This window comes from Manihot esculenta, chromosome 15 (assembly GCF_001659605.2).
Source record: "Manihot esculenta cultivar AM560-2 chromosome 15, M.esculenta_v8, whole genome shotgun sequence".
Taxonomy (NCBI): Eukaryota; Viridiplantae; Streptophyta; class Magnoliopsida; order Malpighiales; family Euphorbiaceae; genus Manihot; species Manihot esculenta.
The window spans coordinates 14,099,432-14,116,989 of record NC_035175.2 but is presented as its reverse complement, the minus strand read 5'-3'; the positions used below and the strand labels follow the sequence as shown (position 1 = coordinate 14,116,989).

The 17,558-nt window shown below is 32.9% G+C and overlaps 1 protein-coding gene across 5 annotated transcripts; it reads left to right on the top strand.

Moving 5' to 3' along the window:
- Nucleotides 1-5,507: 5,507 nt before the first annotated feature.
- LOC110601828 (vacuolar protein-sorting protein BRO1) lies at nt 5,508-15,721 on the top strand. 5 transcript variants are annotated; one of them, XM_043951212.1, is made up of 5 exons: nt 5,508-5,728; nt 8,780-8,823; nt 10,060-10,686; nt 12,916-13,194; nt 14,287-15,721. In XM_043951212.1, the coding sequence occupies exons 3-5, from the start codon at nt 10,339-10,341 to the stop codon at nt 15,454-15,456; spliced, it is 1,797 nt and encodes a 598-aa protein (XP_043807147.1). In that variant the 5' UTR covers nt 5,508-5,728; nt 8,780-8,823; nt 10,060-10,338; the 3' UTR covers nt 15,457-15,721. The 5 variants fall into 5 exon arrangements, with proteins under 5 accessions (XP_043807147.1, XP_021594859.1, XP_021594861.1 ...); XM_021739167.2 differs by having other exon boundaries at nt 8,780-9,154; XM_021739169.2 differs by lacking the exon at nt 8,780-8,823 and having other exon boundaries at nt 10,079-10,686.
- The last annotated feature ends 1,837 nt before the right edge of the window (nt 15,722-17,558 follow it).

The window sequence follows — 17,558 nt, the reverse complement described above, 5'->3', positions numbered from 1 at the left end:
CTTTTGGTTCATTTTCTCGTCTTCCGGGCTGGATCTTTTGCCCAAACTACATTCTTCCTCCTCTGTTTCAGTTCCCGTTTCCCTGGTTGTTTCAGCAAAATAGTCATTCACCTCTTCATTTTCTATCCACTCTCTTGCCCTTCTCCCATGGATTCGGGCCTCCGGTTCTTCCTCTTCTCTGGCATTGTGGTTGTTAGTTTGGAGGCGGGCAGAGGTAGGTTGGGGTTCATCGGTTCTGGGTTCCTCTACTACTGGGAGTGCGTTTACTGGGGTGCTAAGTCCCCTCTGTTGCATTATCTGCCCCAACCAGTGAGCAGTGGTTTGTAGCTGGAGAGCCATGGTTTGAATGTCTTGGTTAGACAGGGTCATGGTGGGAGTATTCCCTGCCAGGCTTGGCGAGGGATTAAGAGAGATAGGTGTTTGGTTATTCAACGTTGTAGGGCTAGAAAAGGAGAACTGCTGCCCATCTTGGGCAGAACTCAGGTCATTTGGAATATTAAGGTTACTGTCTTGGTGGTTTGCCATCGTGGATCTCAGTGGGTTTTGAAAGTGAAAACTCCGGTGATGAAAAGATCTCCTTCGTTCCCACAGACGGCGCCAATTGATGATCTGAGATCCAATAGAATAGGGTTTTACCAGGGTTTTTCTATTACAGAATAAGGCTTAAACTTTCTGAGGAGGGGACTCCTCTTTTATACATTATCTTGCTTGCTGGTGACGTGTAAAGGTCTCTCCAGGATTGGGCCACGCGTCTCTGCCATGCGGATTCAGAGGTACTGGGGTATCAGCCGCCTGCTCCATGCGTAACGGCCTCTGATTCTCCTCGTGCGTACGTTCAAGCGGATCTGCCAGGTTGTCTGGTGAATATTTTTCTGGATCCTGGGCTGGGCCGAGAGTTGGGCCGGATGCTAAGCCTGAGTGGAGAGGGCCTGCCCCGTGCGGGCTGGGCCGGCTTGAGTGAGGAAGATGGGTCGAACCCGGCCTTGAAGGTTGGATGAGCCAGGCTTGTTATGTATATCAGGTGTGTGGGCCTCTACGTCATGGGCCTTGGGCTGTGGTCAAGCCCCTGGTCCGGGGTGAAGGAATCTAGCGGTCATCACACTATAAACATAATTAAATTAGTGAATTAGTTAATTTTTTTATTTATTTTTTAAATTTTATAATTGTTTAATTTTTAATTAAATAATTATATTTTTATACAGAGAAGAAGTTAACAAGTTAATAAAAAAAATTGTTTTTCTATAAAATTATGATACATATGTTTTTAGTCTTAGAACGCTTGGAAATATTAATTAATAAAAAATATTTTTAATTAAAATAAAAAATTAAATGAAATTTGAAATTGCGGTTCAAAGTGAGAGTGAGAGAAGGTAGCATTAATTGGAGGGGCTGATTGGCAATTGATGAGCGAAAAGGACGAAGGAGTAGGGGAGGGCCCACAGAGCAGGTGGTTGTTGTGGATATACATCATAGATCATACACACCCAATTATCAACAGAAGCTCCTGCCATGTGGCTCTTTTGTCTTCCCTCTTAAACATAGTATTTCTTATTTGCCCATCTTCACAATTTAAAATCTAAATCCACGTGTCAATTTTCTAAGTAGTCTTTGAACCATATGGGACTTTGTATCTTTGATAGATATAATACTATAAGTCGATCCCCCTTTTAATACAAATAATTTGACATGGTAAAAATAAAAAATATCTTTCTATCTTATTTTTGAAAATAATTTCTATTATATTAATTTTATTTATAAATCTATTAGTAGCGTAACTCATACATTTAATTAAATTAATTATAATATTCTGAATTTAATTGAGATTTTTTTATTGATTATATTTCTGAATTGATTTTTATTAAATTTTAATAAAATTTACATTTTTTTATTTAAAATAAAAATATATCATACCCACATTTTAATTTTTTTTTAAATAAAAATAAAAAAATAAATTCTCAAACTTTTCAAATTTATTTAAATACACTTACTATCAAACTAAGCTTAGTATATTTCATAATTTATTTATTTATTATTTTTAATAATATATTTTTAATAAATATATTTTAAAATTATAAGATTATAATTTATTAATAATATAATTTTTACTTAGTTAATAGTAATTATTATTTAAGTGGGTTCATACTTGCTTTATTTAATCTTTTTCTTTTGGAAAAAAGATTGAAGTCATCTGATCTCTTAAAACTTTTAAACTTTAAAGCTTTCATCTGTAAAATTTTAAATTTGAAAAGTCAGATATATTTAAAATATATACTATTTATTTAAAATTTTAAAATTTTAAATTAAATATATAATTATCAGAAAATTAAATGGAGAATGGGGAGATTATATAAAAAAAAAAAGGAAAGAAAAAGCCTAAAAACACTAAAAAAAAAATGGAGAAAATGAAGAAAATGTTAGAAAAAGGGAAAAGGAAGCTGCCGCCCACAATTAAACACTTGATAAAGACTTTTTAATTGGCCTATTTCAGGAATAAATTTCATTTTTGCCTCTGATCTTTAAAGTGATGTTTAATTTTATCTAAAATTAAGTCTTTTAATTTAATTTATTGAATTTTTTTTATTTTAGAATTAAATTTGCTATTTTTTTCTAAAAAATATTAATAAAATATTATTTTTTAATTTTTAATAATAAAATATTAATTGTATATTTAATATTATAAAATTATTTAATAATGCACATTAATAATATAATTACAACAATATAATTTTAAATATTAAATATAAAATTAATATTTTATTACTAAAAACTGAAAATTTTTCATTTTAATTTTTTATTAAAAATAGTAAATTTCATTATAAATAAAAAAATTATTAAATTTTTATATTATAAAAAAACTCATTAATTAATTTCTTAATTTTAAAAAATATATTAAAATATTTTTAATATTTTAAAAAGTGATAGGTTAATTTTAACCATTACGTATTTTAATATTTAGTTTTTTTTAAAGAAAATATTCGATCTTTAAAGTTTTCAAAAATTTATTAGTTAATTTTTTATTTTTTTTAAAATTTATTAATTAGTCTTTCACATATATTTTTAACGTAAAATTTAATTTTTTAATTTATTCAAATGCTAATTAATACTTAGAGATCGATGATCATAAAGATATGCATGCTTTTTGGGGTCTGAATCAAATCCTGAATCGAATCAAATAGAAAAATCATATCCGACCATATTGAAATAAAAAAAAATCAATATTATAGAAACTGAACTTTATGTTCCTCGAATCGAATTTATTTAATTATTTGATTATAATTTTAATTTTTTTAAATTTTTTATTAAAAATCACACTAAAATTAAATCAGAATCGTACTATAATTTTACTAACGACTTTTAAAGCATAGTATAGTGTTCTAATCTATTCAAAATATTTAGGGATTGAAATAGTGGAACTTATTCAAAATATTTAGGGATTGAAATAGTGGATTATATAGCTGTACATGCTTATTAGAGTCGCTGAGCTAGATAGAATAATCGTATGAAACCATATTGAAAAAAAAAAATATTAATGTTGTAGGAACCGAACTTTGCATCACTCAAATCAAAGTTATTTAGTTATTTGATTATATTTTTAATTTTTTATTAAGAATTATATTGAAACCGAATGTAATAATATACTTATATAATTATATCATATAGTTTTAATAAAATATATAATATATTTGATATCTGTTCCAGTATAATTTTATAAATTACATTATTAAACTTATATAAATTTATTTAAAAAAATTAAATTTTAATTGTATAAATTGTTAAATAATATATAGTATAAAATTATAAATAAGTAAGTATATAAACAAAAAAATTTCTTTTTTGTCGAAAGTAAGTTCCATTAAAGGCAAAGCAAGCCCAAGACCTGGAAATAGAGCAAGTGAACCAATATTTTAGAGGCCTACATACAAAACAGAACAAATTACTACAAAGCCCAAGTGCATGGTTAGGACCCGAAGAAGATCCGAAAAAACCATCCATCAGTACCGCTTCCCTCATTCCCCTGGTTGCCTGAGCTTGGGCAAGCTGTTGAGGCTGAAACAAGCTTTCTCATCAATGGCCTATGCAAGTCATAACAAACATACTGAAGCTTAGAGGAGAAAAGGGACATCAATAAATCCAGGCTAAAAACCAAACTAACAGAACAAGGGAGAGTGAAAAATTGAGGGAACAAATATATGAAAACCATCAGAAGCTTCAAGCGGACACCGTTGGGTCAAGATGACATGATTCATAAGAAGGTGAAGATGATGGAGGTGCACTACACGAAACCCACTCACGCCTTCTGATGGGCCACCGACTTGCCAGTCTTCGCCAAAAAGAGAGCATAAAGGAGCGTGTGGAATCAATTCAGCCACTAAACTGTAATGCATGCAGATGGAAATCCAAAAAAGTGAAAAATTCTTTCAACCTGCATACAAAGCCACAAGAAGAATATGAAAAACAAACAGATTGGGAGCAAATCTATCGAAACCCCTCGATTTTTCCACTAAATCTGCTCATCAAGAAATAAGAAGAAAAGGAAAGAAAGGAAGCATCAAGAGGTGAGGAGAAAAAAAAAAATTCTTATAAAATTTATTATTCTAATCAGACAATATTAGAATGTTTGATATTATTATCAACATGGCTAACAAATGCTTGATTGAGCATAAAGCTTCTTCTAAGGACACCTTTTCATGTACGGAGCCAATGGCCGGGTTGGTCTCGTAATTGAACCGGCACTGAGAAAAGCTGGTCACTGATTCACGAGCTCAACCCAGAAAAGAACCGCCAAGGACGGGTCCTATTCCTTCTCCCCTTGAATCGGGCTGGATCAAGCTGTTTGGCCCAGTTCAAAATGTGATTTTTTTTTTTAGAAAATGAAAACTATTTCAACTGTCAAACTGAAACCAGAACCTTTTTTTAAAAAAAAAACCACAACTGTGTGGAATCAGCTCCCCTCAATGGTTTGGCTGGGGGAGAAAATACCATTTACTTCACGAGTTACAAATTAATATATTATTAAAATATAAATTCTTCCACTTGTGAAGTCGATATATGGAAAAATAAAATTTTCTATTAAATTGTTTCATAAATATGTCGGTTTAATAAAAATTATTTAATTTTAAATATATTATTTTTATTAGAATTTATTATAATAATTTATAATTTTAAAAATTTAATATTTTTATATAATTGAATATTTATTATTATATTACCTTCACAATTTTAATTTGATGATAAATACACTTAATAAGTATAAAAAATCAGATTCCACTCTCTTTAACTTTTAATTTTTATTTAAAAAAATACTTATTATTATATTAAAATTTTAATTTATTAACTAAATCGTAACTTCAATTTTATATAAGGTAGGAGTCCAATCTCTATGATGTGGAGAGAGGACTACAGTCAGTATGGCTTAGTTCATGAATAGAGCCGTTTAATTGGTCTGAATTTGATTCGAATCAATTTTGGTTCGGTTCACAGGCCAAACCGAATCTGGCCGGGTCTCCCATTTAGGTACAGACCATGATCATCGACTGTTTCTCAAAACTATTATTTTGTCCCCTATCTCAAGAAACAAAAATCCCTTCCTTCTCTCGCCTTCTCTACAATCCCGCTCCCGATTCTTGCTTTTTTACGATCCTCTGCCACTCCCTACCTCCCCACTCTCGATTCCTGATTCAGTGATAATCTCAGAGCCTTTCTTATTTCAATCCTGCAAGAGTTTCTGGTAAGATATGTTTTGCCTAGCTGAATCTCTCACTCTTCTTAATTTTTTGATTGAATTGCTATTGAATTTCGAATTTTTGTTTTGTTTTCTTTTAGCTGTTATTGTTTTATTGAATTTTGTAGCATTTTTGTCGTCAGCATTGAGACTTTGCAGGTCTCAGGGGAATATGGTTATAGCGTATAGATGTGTTTGTACACTTTTTTGTTGATAATTGTTTGTTTTAGGGTTTGACTTGCTAAGTTGGTCAACTTCTTCTTTATTGTTAGGCTTTGGTATTTTTGATATCAATGTATTGTATTTTATTAGGTGCTAGTTAATGAAATCAAGGGTCAGCTTCTTTTTTGGAGAGGTAGAGAGGGAAATTTAGTTTCTTTTAATTGTTTTTAACAATAAAATTTGTGGGTTGGCATTAGCTCAGTTGTAGAAGTGTTTTGTCAAGCTATTAGGAAATTTGCTTTTCTGCCTGCAGAATTACAGTAAGTGGTAATGGTGTGCGGAAGATTTATTTTCGTTTTTAAACCCAAACTTATCAATATTTAGCATCCTACATGCTTCCATGTATAAATGGCTAATGTTTTTGTATTGTTTCATTCTCTGCTCATTGTGATTTTTTTTTTATTGTATTTATTCCCTTTAGTTTTTGTTTTATTGAAATGTTTATTTCAACTTTCAACTTCTGACAAGGTGATAAAAGGAAGCTTACCCAATAAATTAGTTTCTGTAAAACAAACATGTTTTCCTTATTCTTCCTACTACATTTCTTTAAGGTGTTTAACTTGTATGAGCCAAAGTTGCATTGGGAACGTGACTTGTGAGTCATGAAGTAGTTTCTGGTGCATTGATGATTTGTTGTGGAATCATTCATATTGGTAATTGCTGCACCTTTATAGTCAACTGTCCTTTAGGCATGTGAATTGGCTGTGGAGCATTTATTCTTCACCTTACCTTTGGAATTTATTTTGGCTGTTAATTTTTGAAGATGGTTTCTTTGATTGCACATCCTAGCTGTTTTCACTACTGTGTTTCCATTTATCAAAGAGAAAGATCTAGATGAATTGAGTATAGAACACACTAAATTTTGTTGCTTGAAGATGCATGTTTAAGTTCTGGGGCTTAAGATTTTGTTGCATCTTTGCACAGTAGCTTCCTGTACTTTCTACAAATGTGATGGAAAAGTGTGTGTTGTTAATATGAATTCTGTGTTTTGATTGGGGAGCAGAGAATTGTGTTAGAATGACAAATTTCAGGTTGACTGTACAAGTCCAGGGGAAGTTTTATTGCAGTTGCTTTAATTTGCTATGATTCTTGGATGTGCTAAATATAATTTCTGATTTCCTGATTATCTCTGAAGTGTTACTATACATTTTGGAATAGTTTATGACCAATGAGAATGAATTTCTTCATATTGTGATATATTATTTGTATTGTGACTTGATTGATATGTTTCTTCACCTTTAATGATGCATGAATTTTTCTTTTGAGGTTTCTTCAAGCTTGCCAGCTTGTTACATTTTGTCTATGCTAACTTAATTCATTGTATCAATTGATTATTGTCTATTAAATTGCTCTTTGTTAATTTCAAGTTTATTGTTTGCTTCCAATATGTAATTTTATAATTTTAGACGTAAGGTTTAACAATGATTTTTCCATCTAGGACAAAAGTCATAGTACCTCCACTATTCTATTACACCCAGAATGAAGCAATTTAAGCTCGGTTCATCACTTTCCAAATGCTATTTTTTGCCCTCTTTAAATTTCATCAAATTTTCCTCGGTGATTCTTCTCTAATCTCTATGTTTAATTTAGTTATGTGATCGTAGTGACAACTTGCAAATCATCTGAATTTATGCACTGGTTTTTGGCATTTCAATAAGAAAGCCATTGGAATTTGCATTTGTTAAAAATTCTCTCTAGAATTTATAAGTTGTTTATTATGTGTAACTCAGTGAATTGCTAATAATAAACATCAAGTTCTGTGTTGGTACGTTGTGTTCTTTTTTTTTGGTTAATTATTATTTATTTCTGAGGTATCTGACATTATAAATGATTAGAGTCATATATTCCTTTTAATGGAAAAGAAAACGGGGGGAATGGGAAAAGTTGAAAATTAATAGAACACTGGATATGGGAATTTTTGTAAGTATTTGCCGCTTTAGAATCTAATAAAACATAATGCACCGAAAGACAATATGCTTATGTACTTCATATAAAATCATCACCTATGCTGTTAGAATTACTTACTGTTCGTTAACCATGCAGTGCACCATCTTATGAATCTATTAAAATTAATTTGAATTCCACTATTTTCTGGGAAAGGGGATATTTTTGCTGCCATTTTCAGTCTTTTCCCAAATTAGCATTTAAAATTATTTACTTCTTGTTAAAATTTAATAGATCTTGCAGTATGAAATGAAATTTTTATTATTGTTGATTTATAAATATGATCAAATTTTTAGGCAAAAGGACTGCCATATAATATGGAAAGTTTTATTTCTGCTCTGTGAACCTTTGCTGTAGGCTTGTAGTTTAAAATATGGTGATTGTGATAGTGGGTTTTGACTTTGGAGCTCTTGGAGGTAGGAATTTGTTGCGAACAAGTTGGTTTGATCTTTATTGGAGGAAATTCTGTTGAGCGGAATTTACATTTTAGTCACACTTGTAATTTGAAAACTGAAATTTTGTCGATAGCTTGCTTTATTATGGTTATGTCCAACTCTTGCTTTCACTGAAGGTTTTCTCCTGTTTATTGTTTGATTATAAGTATTGCTTTGTAGTAAAAACTTTGCAACTGGTGTTCAGGATGTCATTGAAACATGTCTTTTGGCTTGTGCTACTCCCACAAATGATGTTTGATAATCTTTGTTGTGGTTTAATTGGCAAAACTTTTGTGTTCACTATTTCAGCAAGCATCTACACTGATTCTTGTTAAGTTTTCAATGTTGGATTGGGCAAGGATAGGCCTTCAATCAACAGCAAGTGTTCTTCCCCTTATCCTGTCTTTCGCAGGAGTTTCTGGCTAATGGCTCACCTGATATGTTTTGTTTTTTACAGGTCCATTGAGTCTGGAGTCTAAATTTTAAGGCTGCTAGCTGTCAGTATGTTACATGCTTTCCATGAACCAGCAAAAGGGTTTCCTAGAAAATTGACAGGCCGAACCAAATACAGAAAACTGCATGCCTATTGAAAATCAAAATTTTCTCAAATATCTCTTTCTATTTATGGTTTTTCATTTGGATCCTCTTCCTACCCATTTTTTCAGTAAAAATGATTGCTATTAATGCAAAATTTGCATTAAAAGCAGCTCATAACACCATATCCTGCGCCATATTAGATGTTACTCCTAAGAGTCCACACTATACTGTTGGAGTTTGTTTCTTGTGAAGTCTTCTTGAAACTTGTGTGGTGACACCAAAGCTCTATCCATCAGTGAGATATTCAGATACTTCTCTTATATCTTCATTGCCAAGCTGGTTGATCAGCATTTCAAGTGTTTTGTCTGTCTGCTAGGACTTGTTAATTTGGTCTTTTTCCTTTTCTTGTTTGTCTTAATTAAGTATGCAAGATGCTGCTAGTTGCAACATTCATTTGGCTTATGTCCTATTGCTGTACATGATAATTGTGTTTTTAGTGGCAAAGTTACTTAAAAATCCATGAGTTTTGACCTTGTTTAACTTTTAGTCACATCTTTTAGTTTTAACAGAATAAGCCATAACTTGTAGCATTACAATTGTGGCAAGAGATGATTTAGATAGTAATATTCCTTCCAATTTGGGAAATTTTGAACTTAGTTTTACCTTAAATCTGATAGAAGCTTTTTGTTTATTTTCCCCTACGTGTTGTACTAGGGTTTCATCCAATGCATATCACTTGTTGGAATAGTGTAATTTCAATAACTCAATAGTCATTAAGGATTTTCAGTCCATTTTTTTGACTTAAAAGTAATATATACAAATAGATAAATGCTAACAGGATCAAATAAATACTAGGACATATGTAAAGAATACAAATATCACTTCATTGACAGACGGAGATGAATTCTGGAGGTATTAGTTTTCAGTACTAATCAAGTTTATGGCTCATTCTATTGGAATTGAAAGGTTCCGCCAAAAGTGAGTTAAAGATAGAAGGTTCATTTAAGTTTAGGTACTTTATTTAAATTTTATCTCTTTGAGCATTTCTTTAATGGAAATTCAAATAAATTTTACCTGATGCAAAATGTACCACGTAATTGAGTTCATTACTATCCTTATTTTCTCTTTGTATAAAGAATTGCAGCCATCTAGTATGTTTGTTGTAGTTGTTGATTACTTTAATTGTTTCCCTGATTCTAGGTTCTCCTTCAATTGCTAGACTCCAGGAAATCAAGGTGATTTGGTTGCCACATCTAGCAAGAGTTTGAAACATTTGATGACCCGATTTGTTCTCCTCCAACTGCTAGACTCCAGGATATCAAGGTGATTTTGTAGCCACATTAAGCAAGAGTTTGAAACATCTGATATATCGTTGAAAACCAGACAGTTTGATCATTGTTTTTGTTGTGAGGAAGTAAGAAACCCAATCCTTACTCCAAAATTCTATCCCTAACATCAAACAATTCTCCCTTTCATGAGATGAAGAATACGCCTCAGTTTATGGACAAGCAGATATTGGATTTGACCTCTTCTTCCACTGCACATCAATCACAATTGTCATCTTCCCCCAAGCAAACCACCACCACAACCACAACCACAAGAGACTTTATTGATCTAATGAATCCTCCCCAGGACAATAATCAAGACCATCACCAACACCAAAGTCATTATAATTCCAATGGTAGTTCCATTATTGGAAGTGCTGGTGATAATGAGATTAAGAAGGAGGAGATCATTCCCAGTTATGATTTTCAGCCAATTCGTTCTATTGCATCAAGTCTTAATTCTTCCATTGCCGGTCTCGGGGCTCCAACTACTGCCTCTAAGGTTTTGAACTTCACTGATTTTAAATCTAATCCTGTTCGCACTTCTGCTGCCTTGTCAAAGTAAGGGTTTTCATGGTCCAAATGGTTTTGTCTTGATTAAGTTACTTTTTCTTTTTTTATGCATAGTCTATTAGAGTTCTAAACTATGTTTTTATTTTGTTGGGGGACTTTGATTTTAGTTGATGATCAGGTAGTCATGGTAGTATTTTAGCATTTCTGGATTGGTTTAATGTTGAATTGTATTTGTAACTAAGGCATCCTCAGGCTGGAAATGGTTGGCAAACTTTTTAAAATAACCAATATATATATTTGCTTTGATGAATTGGTAGCAGATGAATCTGTATAGTTGAATTAGCTGCTTGCTTCCTAGTCTCATTTTTTTTTTCAAATGTGGTATTCCGAAACACAGAGGGGTACATCATTGCTTTAAGGATCACAATTGCAGACTGCAGTAGTAGACTGATAATATAGCTGAAAATTGGCTTGATTTGCTTCCAAGTAGAAAAGTGAGGCTACTTTGGTATGACCAATCTAGGGGGGAAGGGGGCTGGGAATTTGGGTAGCACCGTCAAAACCACTGCAAATGCAGTTGCTTGTATTGCTTTTGCTCCTCATTTTCTCATATGTAGGACACGGCCAGCTATAAGTGTAAAGCTCAAATGGTTCTTTTAAGTACTTATCATTACTTTGCTCAAGTTTCAAATGGTTCTTTTAAGTACTTATCATTACTTTGCTCAAGTCTACAATCTACATATGATCTAAATGGTACCTGGTTGCGCGTCTCCTATCTTTCCTATCTTGGGCTCAAAAGGTTCTTTTAAAAAAGGCCTATTTGCATGAAAAATTCAACACTTTTTGTTATTTTACAATTTAATCCAAAATTTTAAAAGTTGTTAAAATTGTCCAAAATTGTCAATTTTATTGTAATTATATCTAAGTTTAAATTTTGAATTGGGGAGAGCATGTCTTGCTGACGTGGCAAGATTATGTGGATTATTTTATTATATTCATATGCTATGTAGATAAATGCTATTGATAAAAAAATCCAAAACTTTTAACTATTTTACAATTTAATCCAAAATTTTAAAGATTGATATAATTCAACTCAATCTTTAAATTTATTTGTCTTCGTCCCTGTCTGGCTTGATGTAAAAAATCATAATTTTAACTTCTTTCTATTTGCCACTAGTTCCAATAAAAAATGCAACAGGTCTCATATTTATTAGTTTTTTATTTTCTAAATACTTTGTTAGGTATCCATCATAATAAATTTCACAATATTTGTTATAAAAAATTATGTCAATATAATAAAAATAGAAGTAGTAGTATTACTATTTACAGTTGTGCTAATAATCTTTTGTTACAGCTTAATAGTTTAAGCTAGACTTGGAGTTACTATTTACAATTGTGCTATTAATCTTTTGTTATAGCTTAATAGTTTAAGCTATCACTTGGAGGCACAAACAGAGACATTGCATTAAGAGTAGACATAATTAAAACTCAAAAGAATTAAGAGAATTAGAACTTAAAAATAGAAAGAAGTTCTATTATAGTTTAGTACCCAAATAAATAGAAATAAAATATAATAATAGGATTCTAGAGATTTAGTAGTAAAAGAGTATAAATTTAGGGATTTTAAGTTGAACTATATCAAATTTTAAAATTTTGGATTAAATTGCGAAATAGCTAAAAATTTTAGATTTTTTATATCAATAGTATTTGTCTATGTGGCATATGAATATAATAAAATAATCCACATTATCTTACCACGTCAACAAAACACACCCTACTCAATTCAAGTTTTAAGCTTGGATATAATTGCAACAAAATTTGCAATTTTGGACAATTTTATCAACTTTTGTAGTTTTGAATTAAATTGCAAAATAGCAAAAAGTTTTGGATTTTTCATGCAAATAGCCCTTTGAAAAAGTAATTTAATTTTGTTGCTATGTAATTGCTGTTTCTCAGGTTGAGTAGCCCTTTGTTTTGTTTACTTCTATATGTATAATTGGAGTGAACTGGAAGCTTTCCTTTTCTATGTCTTGAATTTAATTCATCATCTTATTTATTTATTTGCTAAGATTGGACTAATATTTTAATGTGTTATTGGATACTGTGAGAGTGTTGTTCTACCTTTTTAAGTAGCATTTATCATCTTCAACGGGAGTAGTTTCTTTTAATTAAAAAAGTCATTCCTTCATAAGCTTATGTTGCTATAATTTTCGTACAGAATTATGGTTCTTTGGACTCTATTGAACCTGCAAGAGCCATTGTTGAGAAGGATCAAAATGCTTCTCATGTAGCAATATTGTCTGAGGTTGATGAAACAATGAAGAGACATGCGGAAAATTTGGTGCATATTCTGGAAGGTGTCAGTGCACAACTGATACAACTGGAGACCAGAACCCGCCACCTTGAGAATTCTGTGGATGATTTGAAGCTGTCTGTTGGAAACAATCATGGAAGCACAGATGGGAAAATGAGACACCTGGAAAACATTTTGAGAGAGGTACATGTTTCTAGACTCTCCAATCCCATGCTGTACTATATTTAACATTTTGGCTTTTGGCTGGCTTTTTATTTTGTACCTTAGGTCAAGCTAAATGCATGCAGTGGATAATGAATGTCATAAGGTCACTCTTTAAACAAGCTTTGGCAAGAAGATGAGTGATGCCATGGAAAAGCCTAATCAGTACTCCTGAAGTTTTTGCTCTTATGATGTGCTTTTTCTTGCAATAAGTTTTTATTCCTTTTGCAATTCTTTGTTTCGTATATTGAGACATTATTTTGTAAAAGCTTCTATTATGTTGCATATTTTCAAGTGACTAGCAAATAATGAATGGATTTCAGTGGCATTAACTGTTATGTAATCTTTATGCTTTTTATTTAATATGTCCAATAATCATGTATGTTTTTGAGAGTGCACCTAGTCCAATGCTTGTATTATTCTATGAATAGTAATAGAGACTCATTTGGCTCTTTTTTTCCCTCTTTCATTGTTTAGGTTGTGGTGTAGAAACTATGAGCGTCATTAATATGTATTATAGCTTCTCCTTGGAATATGATTACAACATATCAAGTAAATCACTGTAGAGATACGAACTTTCTAGTTCATCTCACCAGCTCCTCCATCTCTACTGAACCATGTACAGGCTTTATTAAAAGGACAATCAGAAGGCGTACTCTTTTTTTTTGGAAGGGGGGGAGGGGGGTGTTTGACAAATTTTTCTTCAGTCATTCTTAAGGAACATACTGTTTATCTTGTGATAGGCCATTGCTGCATTTTTGAATGCTTTAGTTTTGCTACTAAAACAAAAATTCTCTAATAACAGTGAGCTGCACTAGGTTTGGAAACATTAAATTCAACAAGGTGAACCTAGGGGGTGCCACAAGAATAGGCGTCTTGATGAAGAAAAATTTTACTTGATGAGGTGTTAATAAATGTTCATTTTTTTATAAAATCAAGGTTCAAAATGAGTTTTACTTGTCTTTGTGTGGTGGTCAGAGCATAGTGTATCAGCAGATTCTAAGTTTGTATTTGTACCATACATGCTCATCACTATATTGTGCCTGATTAGTGTTTGTCATCAATAACATGCAGGTGCAAAGTGGGGTATATCTTTTAAAGGAGAAGCAGGAAGTAGTCGAGGCTCAGCTACAAATTGCGAAGCTGCAGGTGTCCAAGGGAGACCAGCAACAATCGGAAATCCAAAACTCTGTGCACATGGACACTGTTCAGCAAGCAGCATCTGCCCCTCCACAATCTCACCAGCAGCTGCAGCAAGTAGCATCTGCCCCTCCACAGTCTCACCAGCATCTGCAACAAGCAGCATCTGCACCTCCACAATCTCACCAACAGCTTCCTCCCGTCTCTTTTCCACAATCCATTCCTCCAGTTCCTCCTGCTGCTGTCCCTCCAGTACCTATTTCCCAGCAGAACTTGCCACCTCCAACTCCACTTCCAAACCAATTATCACAGTCTCAAATCCCCCCTGTCCATCAGAGAGAGCCTTACTATTCACCTCCTGGTCAAATGCAAGAACCTCCAAATCCACAATTCCAGGCATCTCCATCGCAGCAGCAGCCACATCTATCTCTTACAGCACCACCACACCAATCTTATCAACTTGCCTCTCAAGCACAATACCATCAGCCCCCCAACTTGCCTCAACCAGAAGCTCAACGTTCAGTTTCAATAGGTCACCATGCTGAAGAGGTACCTTATGTTCCTTCTCAGAGTTACCCACCAAGCTTACGGCAGTCATCCTCCCATCCAGCTAGTGGGGCTCCTTCTTCCCCCCAGTTTTATGGGGCTTCTCATATATTTGAACTGCCATCCACTAGACCAAATTCAGGGTTTTCAGCGGGATATGGCCCATCTTCTGGGCCTACTGAACCATATGCTTATGGCAAAATACCTTCTCAATATGGTAGCAACCCTCCAATGAAACCACAACAGCTCTCTTCTCTTGCTGTGTCTCACAGTGGTGGAAGTGGGTACCCTCAGCTTCCCACTGCTCGGATATTACCACAAGCGTTACCTACTGCTTCCGGGGTTAGCGGTGGCTCTGGATCTTCTGGGACTGGAAACAGGGTTCCCATTGATGATGTGGTTGACAAAGTGACTAGCATGGGATTTCCAAGGGAACATGTTCGAGCAACTGTTAGGAAGTTGACAGAGAATGGTCAATCAGTTGATCTGAACGTAGTGTTGGATAAGCTTATGAATGATGGAGACGTCCAGCCCCAAAGAAGTTGGTTTGGTCGGTAATCTATTCTTACCATTCCCACTGGTGAATAGAATTATCACCCTTTCTGGATTGAGTTTGCGGGGAGAGACAATTTGCGGGTAGAGAATGGGTTATTGTCCCTGGACATAATGTTTCTTCATTTATCATTATTTCTTTTTCTTGTTTACTGGCTGTGTTAAAATCTTATTCATACTGTCTTGTCGAGCTCTGCTTTTATGACCATCCATCTTTCTCCGGCTTGTGACTTGTGAATACACAATAATTTGAAGAGTTTTATCAGTGTTACATCTGTTTATTACTTGACCTTAGATCAAAACTTCATCTAATGGTGGAGTGAGCACTTCTATAGCAAATCTTGAATGGAAGAGGACGATATTTGAGTTGAGAGTTTCGAGAATCGATAGGTGGTGGTGCAAAGGGAAGATGGGAACTGACCTTGAGAAAATTTGAATGTTTGTTTGAATGTTTTGCTTTCGCTCTGGCATTGACAAGCAGAGACATCAAAATTACACCAACGTCATGGCCTTTACACGCTGTTTTGCTCTCTCATTTTGGTCTTGACAAGCACAATTATGTTAAAAATATTTCAACAGTGCCCTGATATTTACACGTTTTAGCTACTCGGTGAGGGAGAGTTTTTGACTTTTTTATTTTATTTTATTTTATTTTAAATTTAAGAAAAATAGCAAAATATGTTTCATTCCACAAGAACTAGGAGCAATTACATAACTCAAGAATCTATTGCACAAAATTATAGTACGGACTCCAGACAGCAAAACTTGTGTTAAGCAAGATACGCGAAGAAAGGGACGTTGCTTAACACGGTGGATATATGAAGTTAATAAAGGGTTTATTATTTAAATAATATAAATTAATAAATAAATTACACAAATAACGTAGTTTTGAAGCTATTTACAAAATTAATATTTGTTTTAGGAAACCTCAATCTAATAAATATTTTTTTTAAGTTAGTTAAAAAAATAATCTGTATTTGTGTTTTCAGAAAATAATACTTAAAATTACCATTTTAACTGATATTTTAAGTGATAAATAAAAATTTACAAATAAGATTTTACTTTTAAAAATGTCAATCAAAATGACGTTTTAAAAATATTTTATTATTAAAAATTTGGTTGAGTATTCAATCGGTTTAATTTAAAATTGAATTGAATAAATTGAAAATTAAAATTTTAATATTTATGAAAATTAAACCGAATCGATTTTGGTTAAAAATTAAATCAAACCGAATCAATCTGATTCGATTTAGTTTAATCGATTTAAATTTTTAATAATTTTTTTATATTTTACATTTTATTTTTAATATTTTAAATTTTAATTGAAATATTTTAAATCTAATTTCTATATATTATTAAAAATAATATACTGATTATCTGAGATCCAGAAAATAGGTTTTACAAGAGTTGTCTAAGCTTGGTCTAAAAGGAGGGTGTTCCTCTCCTTTTATTCCTTTCCTTTACCTGCCAGTGACGTGTAACGACCTCATGGCCATTGGACCACCTGTCTCTGCTATACGGATATGGACATACAAGAATATCAGATCTCTGCTCCATGCGTAACGGCCATTTGATTCCCTCCTAGTACACATGCGGATGGACCCATTAGGCAGATATTGCCTGCCAGTGACGTGTACCAGCCTCATGGCCATTGGACCACCTATCTTTGCCATACGGATATGGACGTACGAGAATATCAGATCTCTGCTCTATGCGTAACGGCCATTTAATTCTCTCCTAGTACGCATGCGGATGGACCCACTAGGCAGATGGACTGGCTACTTCTTCTCCTTCGAACTGGGCTGGAAGACGAGATTAAGGCTGAAGCTCAAGGGAAGTTCGATCTTAGGGCCGAACGGACTAGGCCGGCCCATCGAGAAGATTTAAAGGCCTTAGAATCAGGACTGTCGTTATGAGCCCGGTCTCGTAACAGGATGGTGAAATTCAGCGGTCATCATATACTATTATTACTAATTAGATTGATTCGATTTTTTTAATTTTTTTATTAAAATCAAATCGATGAAATAATTAAAATTTTTAAAATTAAAAATCAAATCGAACTAAAATAAATAAAAAATTAAATTAAAATTTTAAATTAATTCGATTCA